Raw genomic sequence first — 20,226 nt, forward strand, 5'->3', positions numbered from 1 at the left:
CTTGGAGCTGGCTGGCACCAGCTCTATCAGACATAGGAGAAGCTTCTCAAAGGTTCTCACAGAAACCATCCCTGTAGCCCCCCCACTACCAAAGCCTGAACACAAACTCACTACATCCTCTGAGGCCACAATTATACCATGCCAATCCCCAAACTCCACATCTTCAAAAACTGAGCATTATCCCAGACACTATCCCCATGAAGCATCATAATACAGTTTTTTTAATTTGACATTCTACTCCCCAAAGATCAGTTTTATTACTTAAAGCATTTTCCTTCTACAGCTAATTTTGATGCTTATACAATAAAAGACTTCAGGCAAGTCTTTGTTTTCAGTCACAGGACAAACCTATTGATCTGGAATTATTATTCTTAACTTAAAAATACATGAGAAGAAAAAGACCATTGAAAAATAATGAAATATTACAGGGGAAACAGAACACAGACTATGGAGCTGGAAGCTACTTACCATATAGCAGTACCAAAATGTATTAACAATTACTGCTAAATGCTACTTTTCTCAATAACTCTCTTGGCTGTATTAATTTTTAATAATGCTCGAGTAACCTTTCATTATAGTGTTTTAAAGATCTCATTTTGCTACACTAAGTATAGACTATTTAGTTGGATTTCCATTTTCTAAATAAATAGAAATGCCAAAGAGTTCTTCTGAAGTTAGGATTGCTTTTAGACCACAAATCTCCCTATCTCCCAGGCAATCTCCAGGATTTCTTAAAGGAATTTTAAATCAAAATTCATGTTGGCTGTACTGTCAGCTGCAGCTGTGCCATGTCCTGCTTGCACTATGAAGTATGTGGTGTCCTCAACCATTCATGCTCTACAGAATGTATATGTAAGAGAATTTTTAAACCCATGATTTTTCAAAAACTAATGCAACAAACATAGACAGCAAGTTCAGATGTACTGCTTAAGCAAAAACAACCCAATGCTCATGCTCAAAAATGTTCAGGTGGCTTCATCAGCTTCTTACTAAAGAAGGTCTAAAATCTACTATAACTCCACAAGGAGCATATGAGAGATGAATTTTGAAGTAACAATTTAAACAAGGTGCTCCCAAGATTTCTCTGACCTCCAGAAAGGATTTAGATTGTAATGACACTTCTAGACTTCAACTGTTTTTTTTCTGCACTTCTGGATAATACCAGATTTTTGGTACAAGACACCTTCAGGATTGATCTCGGCCAGAATAAAATACATTGTACATGCTGCTTTCTTTTCAGAGTGAAGTAACTTCTGGCTAAAACAGAGCTCCACTGACTTAAATCAAGTTGAAAAGTCAGTTATGTCCTAACTCCTGCATGAGGAAAGCTCCATTACATGTACTTGCAGCCATCCTAACTTCAGAGGACAGGCTAGGACCATAAACCAAAGCTACGACAAATGATCCAAGAGCTTAAATCTGGACTATAAAAGTTATTTTCTATTTACACTCTGAAACCTCTTAACTGCATTTAGTTCTAAGAGAATGAGTTCTTACTTAAAAAATTTCAACACAAAGCACTTTGAAACCTATGTCAGCTTAGACTCTGGCATTAACAGATGGTGATAATTCCCTCAGACACCTCAAAAATTAATAAAACATCATGTAACAAGTCATTTCAAGGTCTCTGTAAATCTAGGTGGATACTGCATCACTGAAAAAAGATAACCTGTTGTACATAGGATTTTCCACTCATGCTGTTAGGTTTTTATTTTTTAATGTAAAGCTTCCTTTCAATGGTACCATTTCTCAACAGCTAAACTTCATCTACACAATGAACAATTTGGGTAATTCTGATACATTTCTGGTACTGTCAAAAAAAAAAAAAAGACTCAGCTGGAAAAACATCAGCTTCAACAGCCTAAAAATTATCAGCCTCACTCAGTTGAAACTTCTGCTTCCCCCCTTTCCCATCCTTCTTGATTGTGCTTAGGTACACTACAGGCTCTAAATACATTAGAAACATGTTTGCATTAGTTTGAGTTGTTAGGTTTCCGAAAAAGGGAAAGTTAAACTACAACTTCAAGTGACAAAATGGATTACAGACTTGAAAACTACTTTTTTTATCTGAGACAAGACAAGCAAATAAGTGAGTGTATCCAAATGTGCTCTTAAATAGAATTTAATCACACTCTATTAAGGAAATAAAACCGCAAACAAACACAAACTATTTTACTATAGTTCGTTTTCCCTTGTTATAGAATCACCATAGAACCATAGAACAGCCTGGATTTGAAGGGACCTTGATGATCGTCTAACTCCAATCCCCCCACTATGGGCAGGAACACCTTCCACTAGACCAGGTTGCTCAAAGCCCCATCCAAACTGGCCTTGAAAGTATAAAAAAACCCTTATACTAATATACAACTGTGAGCACTGGGAATAACCTGCTTTTGGATTTTAGAAAATACCTGTAATTATCAACTTCACTGAAGAACCATCCATTTTAAAGACTGTATCAGCTCCTATTCAGTGAGCACTATATTTAAAATGTCAAATACTGTACTGTATCAACTGTGAAAGACTGACTACCTCCCAGCAACTAAGCCTACACATTGTTCTAGTTACAATGTGTTTATTACTGTATAGTATAAATTACTTTGAATAAATGCTTTTCTGTTCACGAAACATGAACTATAAAAATTTTGTTACACAATCATCTTTGTTTCATATATTAGTTTCTAAGATGCTTACAGTTATATGCACATAAAGTGCTATTGAACATTTAATCTATAAATATGAGACTATATATATAAAGTAATGAATTTATTATTTTTGACAAACCCAATGCAGAATTTCAACAACCTTGGCTCTATACTGAATTTTATATGTTTATTTTTCCTACTAATATCAAGCATCTACAGCTTTGAAAACTATGCTAACAGCTCTTCTAGTTTGATTTCATTTCACACTAATTTGTTGAATAAGGTAGTATTTATAGTATATGTAAGGAGCCACAAAGTTTCATTAACTCAGTATTATGCCATTAACTTTGTACTTTCTCAGCAAAGTATCAAATGTAGCTACATTTTTTATTTCTGAAACCCAAGAAATAAAGCTTAAACACAACCATCATGGTGATTTGCAGAACTGACAGACAGTCTTGGTTTGTGTTTCATCCAAGACTATTAACAAGCAGGCACAACGGATGAAAAGCAAATGTTCACTGCTGTGGCTCACCAAGGTCTGTTTTTTTCTTGGCTGCGTGTGGTGCAAATTGTCCTTTGCTAAGTATTGCTACATTGGATTATTTGTGGTAGATATTGCAGTTCATACTGTGAGATGAGGAAGAGGACTGCTATAATTAAAAAGCTTCTGAGACCCCACCTCCCACTTTTTGTTATCTGCACAAGGAGAATAAAGATATATAATAAATGTGTGAATGATTAAGGAATTGCAACATCTGACATACAAAGAAAGGCTGAAGGGAGCTGGGATTATTCAGCCTTAAGAAGAGAAGGTTTGAAGAGATCTTATAAATGTGCATTTGTAGCAGGGGGTAAGGTGAGCAGGGAGCAGACACCAGGGAGCCAGATGCTTCTCAGTGGTGTGTAAGAGCCCAGGATAGTATGACAAAGTTTCTTTTCAGATGGACTCAATTCACTTTCAGCCTTGGATAGTAGACTCAACTCCAACAAGGTCTTCTTGTAAGTCTATTTCTGCATTCACACAGTGCTCTCTAAGGTATCAAAAGATGCAATGGAGACTGCAACATTTCCATGAGAAATGAGCGGATAAGAAAGTCTTTCAAATCACCTAATAAGCTACACAAAACAAAACAAACAAAAACCAGACTTCTACAGGTGCTCTCAAGATATATATGCCATAGCTGAAGATACAGAAGCAGCAGCAGCAAAGATTTTCAGAACCCCAAAAATTAAACACAGGGCAAGGGCTCCACAAGTCTCTTGAGGGGAAACAGAAGAACGAAATAGCTCCCATCTCCTGAGCATATTGCTTGGAAGACCTAATTCAATCCAATGCAGTCTTACTCCAATGTTTCCATACGTTTCATCCATTCAGTAGATAATTATTAACAGCCAAGAAGCCATCAGAGATATGACTCAAATACTGCACACACCTTGTCATTTAGAAAAACAGGTAATTCATTTTGCTGGAACAACAGCAGGAAAAGAGGGGATGCCGAGCACTCATTGGAACTCTCAAGCTTAAAGAAAAACAGCAAAAGCCACCAGCTTTGAAAGTATAACACACAACTTAGTAAGGTTCTTTACCTCCTTCCTCATTCCATAACTTAACATAGCTAAAAATGCAGCTTTCAGAGGCCCCTTATTAAATTTCATTATTGACATAAAAATTATGATTTGAAGATGGATGAAGCTGATTTTTTTTCCTATAAAATAGGCTTTCTTCTCTTTTCAGGCAAAAACTCTTTACCCATTCTCTCCACATTCCAATTCCTGCAATTAAACAGATGCAGTTAATGTCCTTTAGCAAAGATGCTGAATCCCCAAGTCCATTCTCCAGACTCCTGGGAGGCTCATTCTCCCTGCATTCTCATATCTGCTAGTTGATGTTTGCTCCCATTATGAAGATGCTATGCAACTGGAGCTGATATAGCTCTGTAGGTCCATTCTGATGTGTGTGTCCTATTGGAAGGAGCAGGCAGCTTTCCTGTTCTGCCAGCTATAGAAACATACATTCGACTTTAAGCAGGAATGCACCCCTGATTTCAAATCTCTTTCCCCCCCCTTTTTTTTTTAAATTAAAGGTTTTTAACATTAACAGTGACATAGGAAGATTTTTTGCTCCCAATTAAATCAAGAAATATTTTTTTATGCAGTGAGCTACATTAAATACTGCTGAAGAAACTGACTGGTCAGGCATGAGAATACAAAACAGCTTGGCTTCAGTTGGTTCATTTCTAGCTTGAGTGTGTATTCCATTGCTACTATTCTATATTTAATGAAAGCATATTTTACTGTTTCCTGTAACTCTGTGGTAAGGGTCTGTTGCAACAGGTTTGTATGGGATTCTTTCTCATCAAAGGATAGGTTTTCAAATTCATGTTTGTGTTTATAAATATTCAAACTATTTTCTTTTTATGAAACAAAATTTAAAAGTCTCAAATCTGCTACAGTGACTCTTAAAGCAGGCAATCAAAATTCAATAAAAGTTGGAAAATTTCATGTAATTTAGTATTTATCACAGAATATGAAGACTTAAAAAGCAAAAAAAGAAGTGAGATCACATAAAACTGATTACAATGCCTCATTGGTTTTGAAGAATCTGCTGAAAGAATGATTATTTCCATTCTCCTGTCTACACTGTCCCAGTACTACAAAAGCCATGAGGTAACAAAAAGCATGATATGAATAACAACTTCACTTGTTAGTGAATATTTTGCCCTATCTCACTTTCAGCTAATTCCAAAACTTAATACTTATTCTGCATAGTTAAAGAAGGCTTTCAACTCTTAAACAAAAGGGCAGTGAAAGAACCATCATTTTGCAAAGACAGATGCCAAGCATTTGTAAGCTGTTGAACAGCATTAGCAGTACTCGCATTTGTACAAGCTTTCAGTGAATTGTCATGTTGGAACAATTTCAGTGATGCAACCCAATTTTAAAGGAAAGCAGGGTAGCCACATTATAGGGTTGCGTTAAAATAAATAAATTGACATTGCTCGTATAAACCTCAGTAACACCAAAACTACTTAGACCTACTTATTTACCAAAGGTTAATATTTTCCATCTATGTCAAAAGTACAAAAAAAGCTAAACTGTAAAAATTACTGGAATGCAATTTTAGCAGACCATCAGTAGGTTGATCAGAAGTCGAGGTGCTTCTCTACTGGAAACAAAAGGTAATCTTTCTCTTAGATATTAATGTCATTAACAATCTTCTTAAATTGGAAGTTAGAAAATTGCAGTTCAAACCGCTAAAATCCACCTCAATCCTATAGCAGAAGTGGATGTTTCTATCATTAAGGAAGCAATATGTGACTCTCCACAAATAAAATATTTTTTAATTGTTCATTATCTTTATGTTGATGACCATATATTGGATACTGTATCATTACATCTATGCCAAGCTCTTGCAAGACAGATGTGGGAGGTAGGTCATCAAATTCAAAACTGATGTTTCAAAAGATCTGCTGCCTCTGATTATAAAGGCAAGTTCTAAATTTGATTCAGGCTTAAAGAAAGCTTAAAGGTTCTGTCCATGCAAGAATCAATAAAACTCCACAATGGGTATTCCCATAAAAACAAATGGTAATTAATGATCAAATTTCACTAAAAAAATAAATGGAACTTCATCAGCATGAACACACACTACTACAGTGACCCTCTGGCCACCAGGCACATTGAATATATAATAAGGTAGCTGCAATGATACTGTTCTGTGTAAAGTACAGTAAAATGCTGTACACTAATGGAAGAGCAACACAAATTGATCTGAAATAGATTTACTGAGACAGGCTAAAATAAAAAATGGAAAAGGTACAGAACCAAGTAATGAACAGGTAAGACTAAGAGGTTGATTCAAAATAGCTTAGATAGCTTATTAAGTTAACATTCTGTTAATACGGTGCACAGCATTTATCAGAAAATATTCAGTTTTGGTACTAACCCAATCACAGATTTCATTCCACTTTGACTAAATTCAATACAGTGTAAAACAGGAACAAACACTGTGGTAGGAATTCAGAGATTATGCAGGTTTCAGGTGTTAGTTTTTGGTTGGGTTTTTTTAAGGATGAATATAGACAGTTATTCATATATTTAAGATGTATGAGTGAAGACATTAACATGAAAAGCATTAACATGAAAGAAAAAACTGCACCACAGCCTCTTAGACCTCAGCCTCATCAATGCTATGAGCCATGGCCCCAAGTTCTACCCCTCTGAGTACTCATCTGAAAGCAGGGAGGGGAGAAAATATGGAGAGTAGAGAGAAAGGTTAGTGTATAACCCAGTACACATCTAAACACTTAGTCTTGTAAAACACATAGCTTAAATGGGGAATCAGGTCACAATTTTGTAAAAATAGCATCTTGATAGAGAAAGGTGCTAACCCTTTGCTTGATGCAAAGGGATAAAACAAAGGTAGGGTCTCAGGAGGGACTAGGGGGAAAGGTGGTGGATTGCAGGTATTTTTTCAATACCAGTCTCACAACTTTATTACTTCAGTGTGACAAAAATAAAAAAACCTCTAAGTATTCACCTCCCTTATAATCCATGAACTGAATCCTGTAGAGACAAGTGAGAAGTAAAGTTAAGTAAGATGTAAAGCTAAGAAGAAAATAGCTATTCACAGTTAAGCATTAAGGAACACTCAGTTACATGCTCAACAAGACAGATTTTTAAAAGTTATCGCCTATAGAAATGTATCAACCCCTCATAACAGAACTCCAGCAGATTCCAAGCCACCTGCTGAGATACCATTAGTGCTTTACGACTGATACAAGGACTGAAAAAGCTTCTCAGCCATAAACACTTACTGCCAAAGATTAGATTAAAAAGCCCCCAAAAAATCAGTTATACTAAAATAATTAAATGAACATTCAGTCATCCAAGGATTTTCTGTAACCAAAACTAAGTTTTCCACAGAAGCATTAAACGATGACAACAGCTATGGTACGCTAAAGTAGCTGCCCATGGAATGTTATGACAAACTCTCACATTAGATACTCTCTTTTCATCTGGCTCTGGTAGCTTGTACAGTAATGTCCAAACACAGATTAGCTGGATAGATGAGCAGGGACCAAAGGACCAGTGGGACAGACAGTAACTTGGACAAGGACTGCCACCTTCAGTTAAGTATTACCTAAACAAAAAGCAAACAAAACCCCCAAATATCCCAACTTCAAAGATTCCCCAAACTCCACTTTTTTGATTAGTACCATCTACCAGCAGAGAATTATACTCAAAATGAGAAGGCTTTCACCAAGAAAATGCAATAAGATTCTCAAGCCTGCAAAGCTAGTTCCACAAGAAAAACAGAAAGTCATATGATGGAGGCTACAGCTCAGGAGGCCCACGCTTTCTCAGACTACAACTGCATCCAATGAACAAAAGTGTTTCTTCCTCCCCACATAAAAGTAGAACTGTGCCATGGGACAGTGCAGCAACCAAACTGTAAATGGATTCAAAGAACTCAAGTACCAAAGTCAACTACAGCTTAAGAAGACCCTCAACCAACCTCTGAAGAAAAGAAGTACCAAAGGAAAAAAAAATAAAAACCATCTTTCTTCCACAGGCCTCCCTTTACATTTTTCCTTATGCCCAGTACTACAGAAAGCCTGTAGATCTCTCACATAATTCAACCCATTTGCTCTGAAGCTGCAAACGCCACTCCTACGAGTACACAATGTGACAGAGCACTAAAAAATGGCTTACCTCTTGTGATGGGTGACTAACACTGAAGTAGGATGGAACAGCCAAGAAAACGAGAAGAGCTAGGCAGAAGCGTGGGCTGCAGTCAACAAGAACAGAAAAAGACTTTTTGAACTAAGCCTGGTGTTTGACCTACTTCGTACAAGCACTCTCTAGCCTGACAAAACATACATAAAAGCTTTCCAGATTGCACAAGGAGAACCCTGGTCAGCTACACCTGTATCAGACTGAAATCTGTTCAAATCTGCATCACATCATCTGTTCAAGATGCCCAGGCAAAATGAGCAGCATGTTTCAGCACCAGTCACAACTTTTTAGTATCATTCAGCTTCCTGTTCACCTTGCTTATTGTGCACTACCATAGAATCAGCACTACAAAACCCAAAATTAAAAATGCTAGGAAATTCAAACTGGAACAGAGAAAGGTTCCTAAAAGCCAAGAAACAATGCAACTCACATAGTTGTGTTTGATCAAAGATGGCCAAACAAGAGTCAGTTAAAACATACACAGAAGAAAAAATTCCCAAGACCACCAAAATACTGGAAAAGCAAAGAATTGAGAAAGCAAGTCAGTAAAATAATGGAAGGAAAGACCAGTCAAGGTGTATTAAAGAAAACATATTAAAATCATGTGTGGGAACTCTGCACTAGGAAATCAGATAAACAAAAGTAGATAAAGTAGAATACAGATAGACTGACCCACTTCCACTTTAATATCACATTTTCTAGAGCACATGGGGTAGAATTTTATTTTAAACATCAGTCTAACGGCAACAAGCACATCTACCATGCAATAACAACATCCTTGACAGCACCCTAAGAAAACTAATAGAGCTGTTCAAAGGGGAAAGGTCTCTTCATCAATAGAAGCACAGAACTGGTGTCAAAATACCCCAAAGAGAAATCCCTCAGAGTAATTAGAGGATTACACTGTTTTTAAGGAAAGCCCTTTCCAGTTTGGTGCTTTGCAGTACACAAGGGTCAGTGAACACACATCTCAGAGAGAGCATGCTGAGCCTGGGAATTCATATTAAACCCACAGACCAAAACCAAAATAAGCACCATCACAGGAGAATGCATGTGATACAGCAAGGCAGAAATGTAAAAAGAATACAATATTCCACAAAATCATTCTAAAAAAGCATTCAGTTCATAGATTCTTAAGATCTTCTGACCTTCACAGTACTAACACCAGCAGGTCTTTCTAAGGATAACTGAGGCCTTCATAGGCATTGGCATACAAAAGGCTGAACCCTCTCTTCATTATGTCTTTCACTATAATGTTAAACAATGAAAAATAACACAAGTAATACTAGATATTCTACAAAGTGATACTCCATGAAACAAGTTCACCAGTTTAACAGAACTTTGTACACAGCAAGTTCTGAGGAAACACTAAGAAAAGTACCAAGAGAAACAACCAACCTCACAACAATGAATGCATGCCAAAGAACAAATACTGTCTGAGCTGAAAGTGCACTGTTAAAATTTGGAAAAGCTGAAAATCCAACAAGATATTAGACCAGAAAGATTTTCAGCACTGCAAAAAATACACTTCCTCACCTCACAGATAGAATAAATCACTATGTCTATCATTATCAGAAGGCACTACATTTTTAAGTCCAAATGCAGTAATAGAGATCACAGTGTGTGGCCACCAAAACAAACATTTAAAGATAAAAACTCTTCAAGAGAAACCCTAAAAGCACAATTTAACAGGAAAGAAGAGTGACGACCTCCACGACAAGGGCACAGCAAATCAAAGTTTTGTCTCGGACATTTACTGCTGCTTCCACGCAGATTCAGGAAGAATGAACAGACTTATTTAAGCTTTACACAAAAGACAGCAATAATCTCAGATAATAAAATTTAAAAAGTATCTCCATCTTTAACTTCTGATTCTCTCTGATAATAAAACATCTCAGCTATGCAGAATTCTTATACTAAAAAGCTATTACCAAAAGGCTTATAGCAACCCAATATGGCATAGTATAGGTTATATTTCTCTCAGAAACTTAACATATCAACTGATGTATCAAAACAAGATCAGCTCTTTAGTACTGTTCAGTCAGTATCACATTTGCATCAAAAGTCATTCAGGAGTAGTACAGGTAAAGACTGAAGAAAAACAAAACAACAAAAATACCAAACTAAATAGTTCTCTCTACCCCCAGCCACCCCCTGAAAGATGCTAAAATAGCAAACTGCACTTTATTTCAAGTTGCTACTAAAATCCTTAATACAGAATTAGACAATGATTAGTAGTTTAGGCATATGCCATCAGCTTTACTTTGTATCTGCCATATCCCCTGTTTGTTTCACATGTGAGTAAATTAAGTTTAAAATATAAAAATGTAATTTTGAAACATTTACTGCCTTGAGAAAAAAAAAATTACAGACACAATATAATCTCTCTCTGCTTTGTGAATACTGACTGTTGTATATTAGAGTCCATCTGTTAAGTAATGACTGATCCAGGATGCATCGCTGCTGCAGCAGACTCACAAGCAGTTTCACATTCATATATGTCTCCCAGTGCTGAGAGAACTGTTTAAACACTCTTGTGTTTATTTTAAAATATAAACATTGTTTTCAGAAACAGGAACTAATTAGCAGGTCTGTCTTATACGCAAGCAATGGATGTCCTCCACACAGATACCAAAACATACTCTTAACCTCTCCGCCAAAGACAAGCCAATGTTAATCCAGTTGCTGGTGCACTAACAACCAGAATTAAAATGAGCTTAAATATCAGTAAGAATGAAAGAAGAAAGAAAACCAGAAAAGGATTAAACATCTTTGTATCTGTCATGATCTACACAAAGCCAGTTAATAAAATAACTGCATGTCATTCACTTATTTTGAGTGCTACTTTTAAAGAAATGGGTAATAAACCAATGAAGTTATGATGACTTGTACCACACTTGTACAAAGAACAAAAATAAAATTTACAATTTCAAGCTGTCAAACAGCTTGTAGAAAGGAATGGGAAATATACCAGATTACTGTTTTGACATATTCACAAAACTATCAGTTTTAACCCTGTGTGTTCAGACAAGCCATAAATATTAAAATGATCTGACCAAATTACGTCCTTCCCTGCCTGCTGCAGCTTTTCCATTCAGTCTGTGCTAGGTCAAATGCAAATAACTGTCAAACAGAAGAATACATCTTTTTAAAGTGTTTGAAACAAAATATATCTTTACATGACTTTGTATAAAATGATTGGAGGATAGAAGCATTAAACTCATTTGAAACAAAGGCAGTTTCAATTAATTGCCATTCAGTTTTGAGCAGTCATTTTTCTATCCTATTCTATGTGCAAAATTTGAGGGTATTTCATTGACTGAACTGCTTCAAAAGCTTTGCTGCAGCAAATCTCGCATTCAGGAACAGCACCAAATTGCACATAATTGAAAGTGATTCATTTTTAGATGCACTCGCTTGGCTTCTGTGGATTCCTCAGGCTTTGGTGTAGGTAGCGCAAAAACATTAAGTCATACAGTCCTGCAGTAACTCTTTCACTCCATGAAGTGAGCAGCTGACTAAGGAGGTACATTTTAGCATTTTCTCCTTGTTTCGGCTATTTACCCCTGTACAATAGTATTTTGCAACACACAGACCTTCGACCAAAGTAGCAACAACACTTACTTTGCAGACAAGAATGTGTTTTGGAAAGCATGGCAGGTTATTAAGACATGGGCAACCCAATACAATACTGCAACACAACTAACTCTTTATTACAGATATTAAAGCATATTAAATCCTTGCAAAAATCTCCCTCCTCCCCTTTCCTCCACATAAAATGCTCAACTAGCTCTGATCTAACAGGGTTAAACCCTTCACATGTTTCAGCCACCAAGAAAAGATACCAGCTCAGGCTGGGTTTTTTTAACGTTTTTCAGTTAAAACCAGATACTACATTTATGCCACTCTTCTTCCCAAGAGGAAGCTACTAGGTTAAAGGGCAGTGTCCATAACACGAAATTGCGAATTACTTAATCTCCTTATTTTTCTCACTGTAAATTGCACACACTACATTCTGCAGGAGGCGGCCGGGACGAGGCACTGGGAAGGGGAAGTGGCCTGTCTGTACTAGGCAGGGTCCTGCGTGGAGTTTAGGGAGCGCTGAGGGGGCTTCTGTCACACGCACGACGAGGAGATGAGCAGGTCGCGGCATTAACGAGGAGAGAGAGGCACAAGAGGAGTTTGGGAAGGAAGGATGGTTGGAGAAGGGCCGTACGTGTAGGAGGGACACGGGGGCTGGGAGGATGCAGGTCCCTGTCGGGTGGCACAGGGGCGGAGGGGCGCGGGAGCAGCCTCGGGCGGAGGTGGGCTGCGCGGGCCGGTGCCCGCCGGGGCGTCACCGGGGCGGGGTGCCCGGCCGCTTACCAGGTTCAGCACCGTCTCCACGATGTCCCGGTTGCTGACCTCCCCAACCTGGATGAGTCCGATGAGAACAGCGAATTTCATCCGGATATTGCGGATCGGCACCGACGGGTTAATCATCCCCGCGGGGAGCACCACGGACCCGGAGCCCGACGCCCTCAGCTCCCCCATCACCGCGACGCTGCTGCCGCTGCCGCCTCCGCCGCCGCCTCCACCACCACCGGCCCCGACGGAGATGAGTCCCGCGGGCTGCGGGTCCGGCCCCGACACCGGCTTCTCGCTCGCCATTTACCCCCCGCCGTTACCGGCACCTGCCGCCGCCGCCTCCCCGCCCGGCCGGGCCGAGCCGCGCATCCACCGCAGTCGCACCCGGCGGGGCCGCAGGGAGCCGGCCCGAGGCGCAGGCACTGTCCCAGGAGCCGCTCCCCCGCTCCGCTATAATGAGGGATTATTATGGGCGCCGATGCCCCGTTAGCCGAGGGCTGCCCGGCCGGGGCCGCCTCCCCGCCTCGAGGCCGGGGACGCGGGCGGCGCCGAGCGCGGTGCGGCCCGGCGGGGGCGAGCGGCGCTCGGGGCGGACGGCGGCGCGAGCGATGCCGCTGCCGCTGTTGTTGTGGAGCCGAACCCGCCGCCGCTCACGCCGCCATGTTGCCGCCCCCTGCCTGCGGTAGCCGCTAGGGCGCCTGCGCCGAGCCCGTCGGGGGAGTGGCCGGGCCGGGCCCCCCCAGCCGGCCGGGGCACAGGTGAGCAGGTGCGCGAGGCCGCCGCGCCGCCGCCTCCAGCCCGTGCGCCGCGGGCCGCCGCCCTCCCGCTCGGGGAGATCTCGCACGGCCGCCCGAAGGGACCGGGTGGAGCCCCCCGTGCGCCCGCCCGGCCGCGCCCCGCCGCCCCAGGGCGCCCCCTGCGGGAGGGGCGGGTGGTGCCGCTGCACCGCCGGGGCTGCCGGTGACGGGGAGGTGCCGCCTCCTCGCCGCCCCCAGGGCCCCGCGGGTCAGGGCCCTGCGCTGCCCCCGACCGGCCGGGCAGAGCCGTGCGGCGCCCCTCGGGCCGCTCCCGCACCTTCCAGCCTCTGTGCTGTCTGCCTTGCCTTTTTCGCCCGGGCCCCACGCTGTGTGTGAGGAAAGTGACCGTGCACTGGAACAAACTGCCCGGGGAGGTTGTGGAGTCTCCCTCGCTGGAGATACTCAAGTGTCTCTATACAGTCCTGTGCAATGTGGTCTAGGATGGCCTTGCTTGAGCCGTGAGGTTGGACCACCGTGGTCCCTTCCAACCTGACACATTCTGTGATTCTGTGAAAGTGTTAGGGTAGGGACCTTTTGGGTGGGTTTCCTTAGCAACTCCAGTCTTAAGAGAGTGGTGAGGTTGGAGTGAGGGTGTCAGGGAGTGTGCCTTGCTCCTGAGCTGGGGTCCCCTTTGGCATGGGGAGGGACAGGAGAAACCTTGGGGTTTCAGCCAGTCTGAGAACTCATGTGCTGCTTGTTCAAGGAAAGGGATATATTCCCATAGTTCTTGTTAATCTTCTTGCTTAGTGGTGGTCTTACATGCAGCGATGTCCAGTCAACAGCAGTTTTACCAAGCCCCTTGGTTGCAGTGATGCTCATGGCAATGAGCATTTTTTGTCAAGCCTCTCCAGTACTAGAGAAACAGAAGTTCATCTGATGCTTTGAGGGTACTCAAATTATTTTAATAGTTGTTGTATGTGTTGAATAAAGTTGTATATATTTGTTCTAGGTGTGCTGGGGTTAATCCGTACCTGTCAAAAAAGACGTTCTTGGCTTCATAGTGACTCTCATCACAGAGTTTAATTTTGCCACAAAGCTTGCCCCCTGGTCGTAGAATACTGTTCATCCTGACTCTCTGTAGCCCCAGACTTGGGGTTTTGGCTGAATAGCTGGTCCTCCTTATATCCATCTTTAGGTAATAAACTGCATAAACACGATGAATCAGCAGAACTGGATCAGTAAATCCTCCTAGATTACAGCAGCTGCTATAAGCTCCACCAAAAGAAAGAGAATACCTCAGCTCTGTACTAAGATGCATTTGCTCTATGTACTTGGAAATACAGTATGATACGTTTACTTTTTGGCAAAGTCCATAAGTGCCTGTTAGTGTGTATAACCCGGATACATAGACATGACTAAAACAGTGGCTAGCTGTGAAACACAGAGCCAACATTATTTCAGAAAGCTTCAAAAGATGGGAAGAAAACCCAAAAGGTCATTTATGGGAGATAAGAAAGCACAAAGTTTTCTTGGAAGAAATTCCTTTACAATTTGCATCAGCCACAAGCAGTCATGTATGATTCGCAGTAAAGGTGTACTTTAATTTTTTATATTCATGGAGGTGCCAAAGGTTCTATTCTCACCAGCCCCATAGCAGAATTAGCAAAGCTGAATACACACTCACTTAGCTGCTCTCAGGAATACATGACCTCTTTTGCAAAACCGAAACCTAAGCCTAGAATTCTGTAACAGTCTCTAAAAATTGTAACACCTTTAGGAGCTAACCCACGACAGTCAGTTCTCTTCATTATTCTCACATCTACATCTATATGGTGAGACATGTTGCTACAAATAGTATTGTTGGTTGAAAGCTTCATGTAGGCTGGTGGGTTGACTGGTTTCTTGTTCTGATTCATCTCTTGGTTACTGCCTGTCCTTGCCAAATGGGTAGGAGGCTAAATTATAATTGCTTTTCTACTGGTAAGTATATTAAATTGGATTTCTATTGACTTACTGACTTTCACAAATCCCGAAATAACTTTGAAGCTTTGAGATCCATTGTTAAATTTGCCTAAAATTTGTCTGTGACTTGTTCATCCTTGTGGTGGAACAGATGAACTAATAGCACATAACCACACAAATGTTCTTTCTCTCGAAAAGCAGGATAACAAAATATGGTTTAATATGGTTTATTTTCCATTCCACACTTCACGCTACTATTAATGGAAGATTCCATCATTTGCCCATGGCCCCAACTGCTGCAGTAATTCCTGACTACAGCTGTTCCTTATACAACTATCAGTGCATTCCTCCACATTGAGTTTCTGATAAAGCTGATAAAGTCCTGAGTTTCTTTAAAAGTGTATTAGTCAAATCCTTTATTATATAATACTATATATACTATATATATAATATAAATATTATATAGTTTGAACTAGTTAATATTTCCACTTCTGAAATCATATAATATAGTATATGTAGTATTAGGGGGGAAAAAATCGTTACAAGAAGGTTAATTCCCAACAATATGTTTAATAGGAGAGACTTCCTTTAGTTCTTAAACTCATGTTTGATTTTACAAATAAATTTTTACAAAATCACGTTCTCTTTATTTTTATAAGCTGAAGCATTGTAAAGAAGTAGCTGTCTTCTCTAATCAACAGTGTTTGTTTCTGACAAGCAAACTTTCATTGAGGTGAGCCATTCATCAACTCATGTGAACATTATTGTAGCACTGTCACTCTGAAAGAAAAACAGATTTGAAACATTAATCTCAGCCCTTTAGTAATTGCAGCTCTGGTGTTCATTTGCTTCCATTCTAACACCTCATCAGACTGAAAATTAAAGTACATGCACAAGAAATGCTATAGAACATGATTCAGATCTTTCCTTTAAAAATATTGTTTGTCTCATCTTCTTGATATTGACATATTCATTCCAAAGACTGTGAATTTCTCAGGGGCAATTTCATTCATGAGATGTTTAGTTGGATCTCAGTCCAGCAAGGTGCTCTGCATTAGCAAATCATAGTATTTGCGTAACTGTAGCCATTTCTAGGTCAGGGTGCAAGATCAGCCGTTGACACAGGCCCAGACTAGGTGTGGCAGGAGTGAAAGGATGCTATGCACTTCTTCATCCTTCACAAAAACAGGACTGATGACAGGATCCAATCCTGTCTGTTTCTGTACCTTTTACAACACTTGCTCCCCACTGAAATGAGAGAAAGCAATCCCTTTGTTTCCAGAGCATACTTTTCCCTCAGCTGTAATTGTTGACGGGAGGGAATTTTTCTTCCTATGATATTCTTCAAATTTTCTCAGATTCCATTCTCCATAAATGCCAGAAGGTGGTCTCAAATATAATATCAAAAAACAAAGAAAAAGGCCTTTATCCATGTTATTATGTCTGCCACAAGCATATGGGGAAGAAAATAAAACTGACAAAGTTTAAAGTTTTAGCTCAATTTTTATTTCAGTTCTAAAATAAATTCTAGCAATACTACTTCATTTTTGGGGTAAAAAGATTATGTAATCATTCAACTGTGAAAGCTTGAAAGAACATGCTTTAGAAGACAGACTCTTGGCTACAAAACATGGAACTATTTCAGTAAATAGGGACTGCTCTGTACGGGCATATGTTTACACTGACTCTTATAAGTGGTTTTTTTTTAAATAATGGAATTATATAGATCAGAGCTGAACCATGATTGAAAGAAGAAAATTTTCATTTGTCTGCAACTGTGGCATCAAAATACTGCTTGCTTTACCATGTCCATATGAGGACTCCTGTTGTGTTTAATTAGATTATTCTCATGAGTAAGGATAATGTGATTTGTTCCTGTGCCAGGATCAGGAAGTGCTGTTAGCCCCTTTCTCTTGAAAACCAGGATTTCTTGTAAGTTCAAAAAAAACCCCTGGCAAATGTAAAGAGAAACGTCATCACAGCATCTAAATTTTCCCTGCTATGCATATGGATTGCACCAGATAGAATCATGGAATGGTTTGGGTTGTAAGGGACTGTGGGGCCCGTTAGCTTGTGGCACAATGGACAAGGAAAGCTCTTGGTCAGACAGTCTCTGGTGCCAGAGAGTTAGTAGTCGTGGCGAGTCATGGCCAGGACGCCTTGTTCTGTTATGGTAATGTACCCCAGTTCGGCTTCCACGGTTGGCTGTTGGCCCTTGCCCTTCGCCACTCCCCCAGAGCTTCCCCATTGGTCCTTGTTCCTTTGTCCTGCCTTTTCCCTGCCCCCAGATAAAACCCTGAGTTCGGAGTTGTTCTGTCTTTGCCTCTGGGTCTTTTTCCCGTGTAGGGGCCGTAAATGCTCCTGTAGGAGCCCACGCAAAGAGCCCTCCTGCCTCTTTGCTGCCGACAGTATTACTGAAGCTGTCCATGCGTTTGGGCATGCACACATGTGACCCCACAGAGCTGGACAGGGACAGTAACAAGGGACCTTAAAGATTATTTACTTCCAAGCCCCTTCCATAGACAGGGATACCACCCACTACACCAGGTTGCCCAGGATCTCACCCAACCTGGCCTTGAACATTTACAGGGATGGGGCATCCACAATTTCTCTGGGCAACTCATTTCACTGTCTCACCAGCCTCACAGTGGATTTCCTTCCTAATAGCTAATCTGAACCTACCCTTTTTCAGGTTAAAGCCATTCCACCTCGTCCTATAATTAGATGCCCTTTTGAATTGTCCCTCTCTGGCCTTCCTGTAGGCCCCCTTAAGGTTTTGGAAAGTGCTGTAAGGTCTCCCTGGAGCTTTCTCTTCTCCAGGCTGAGTGACCCCAAGTCCCTCAACTTGTTGTCACAGGAGAGGTGCTCCAGTCATTTGATCATCCATGTCCTTCTTGTGATTGAGGCACCAGAGGTGGATACAGTACTGCAGATATGATCTCACCCAAGCAGAGTGGAGGTGGAGAGTCCTCTCGCTTGACCTGCTGGCCACGCTGCTTTGGACACAGCCCAGGATATGTTTGGCTTTCTGGGCTGTGGGTGCACATTGCTGACTCATGTGCAACCTCTCATCCACCAGCAACCCCAAGCCCTTCTCCTCAGAGCTGTTTCAAATCCATTCTCTCCTCAGCCTGTATTTGTGCTTGGCATTGCCAAGTCAGGTGCAGGACCTTGCACTTGGCCTTGTTGAACTTCACATGGGAGGCACAGGCCCACCTCTCAAGCCTGTCAAGGTCCCTCTGGATGGCTTCCCTTCCCTCCAGCATGTCAATCGCATCACATAGCTCAGAGATGTTTCATTCACTGTTTTTAACTTCCACATGACGGGGTGCACTAAAGCAGAAGTAAAATAAACTGGTTTAATTTTTTGCTACTCTAACTGTAAATAACTTCTACATGCTTTTTCTATAATTTCTTTCTTTAGTCTTGAAAGAGAGCAATATTAAAAAAAATACCTTGTAGGTATTTTTTGAGGCAAGTTGTTACATCCTGTGCAATTTCAGAAACTCTGTAACAGACCTTCCGTGTGAGATTCTCTACATTTCAATCACGGAGAAGCAGATGAATACAGTATGACTTCAAGAAGTTATTTTGTTTTTATTGCAATAGGTTATCCAAATAATTCAGTTGAAGTTTTTAAAAATATAGGTATTATCTATAAGAAATTTGTATTAATCTGTATTAATCTCTCTAATTTTAACACTCAGAGTACTAAAAATAAAATAGACATTATGTTTTTTCTCATGGTTATAAATTCTACTGAGAAGAATTCATTAAACATAAGCTTTTAGAGTAAAAAGAGGTAATAGTCTGAGAAGTAGTTGAACAGTAACCAGATGAACATAAAACAGAACTTTTACTTTTAAATGAAGATATGTATTCAGTTTTTCTTTTTCTTTACTTAATTGCTTTTATTAGGGTGTAATCATAGTAAAAGTTGCAGAGATGTAAATAGCAGGATTTGTATGTTTGATTACAGAAAACATACAGCATGATTTGTTGCAGTAATGCATAGCTTAGGTTCTTGGCTTTGAAAGAGTTTATTCTGTGATTGTTTCACAAATCATGCTTTGAAACTACAAGTTTGAGCTGCTTATTCCATTTGGACATTTTATTCTCACCTTTCTTATATTTTGCAAGAGTAACCATGACAGCCTTTTTAGTAGTGAAATTAATACAATTTTTGGTATTGATGTTATTATTAAATAAATTATTATGCAGGCCAATTATTAATATTGACCTCTTTGTTGGTTCTCCATAACTGATTTTTCATTTCAGTGATATTGATATCTCGACTCCTTGATCTGTAGATGCCTCAATCTATGTTGTTGGCTCTTGCATAATGGGAATGTGGTAACATGAGGGCCCATAAAGATTTATTTTCTAGACAACATTTAGGATCTTAAGAAAAGTCCTGCTGGTCTTCTCTCCTCCTCTTATATTCTCTGCTCTTTGTCAAGCACTCTTTTTCATGCAACATGTCACGCTGCCAGCTAGCTTTAAGAATTACCCTTCAATGATTATCACTGTGGCCAAATCCCAGAGAAGTCAGTCCATGCTGCCATTGTTAGTACAAGACACTTTTTACAACTAGATTTCTATGAGCTTTTTTTAGCATAAAATATATATAAAAAAAAAATTTCAAACTCTAATTAGGGTTAAAAACATGTAAATTAATGTTACTTCTGACATGCTTCTTTTAGTGTGTTTCTAGACAGTAACTGATGATGGAAATTAGCTTTTGGTGGAAACACTTCCGTAACACAATAAACTAATTGTTGCTATGAAACATA

General features: G+C 40.2%; 1 protein-coding gene across 7 annotated transcripts in view; it reads right to left on the reverse strand.

Moving 5' to 3' along the window:
• NBEA (neurobeachin) overlaps positions 1 to 13,295 on the reverse strand; it is a 467,531-nt gene extending 454,236 nt beyond the window's left edge. For all 7 annotated transcript variants that reach the window (XM_069012126.1, XM_069012137.1, XM_069012124.1 and 4 more), the window contains exon 1: positions 12,753 to 13,295. In XM_069012126.1, coding sequence (XP_068868227.1) covers positions 12,753 to 13,037 — 285 coding nt within the window. In that variant the 5' untranslated portion in view covers positions 13,038 to 13,295. The remainder of the gene's footprint in view (positions 1 to 12,752) is intronic.
• Between the last annotated feature and the right edge of the window lie 6,931 nt (positions 13,296 to 20,226).

Source organism: Aphelocoma coerulescens, chromosome 1 (genome assembly GCF_041296385.1).
Source record: "Aphelocoma coerulescens isolate FSJ_1873_10779 chromosome 1, UR_Acoe_1.0, whole genome shotgun sequence".
Classification (NCBI taxonomy): domain Eukaryota; kingdom Metazoa; phylum Chordata; class Aves; order Passeriformes; family Corvidae; genus Aphelocoma; species Aphelocoma coerulescens.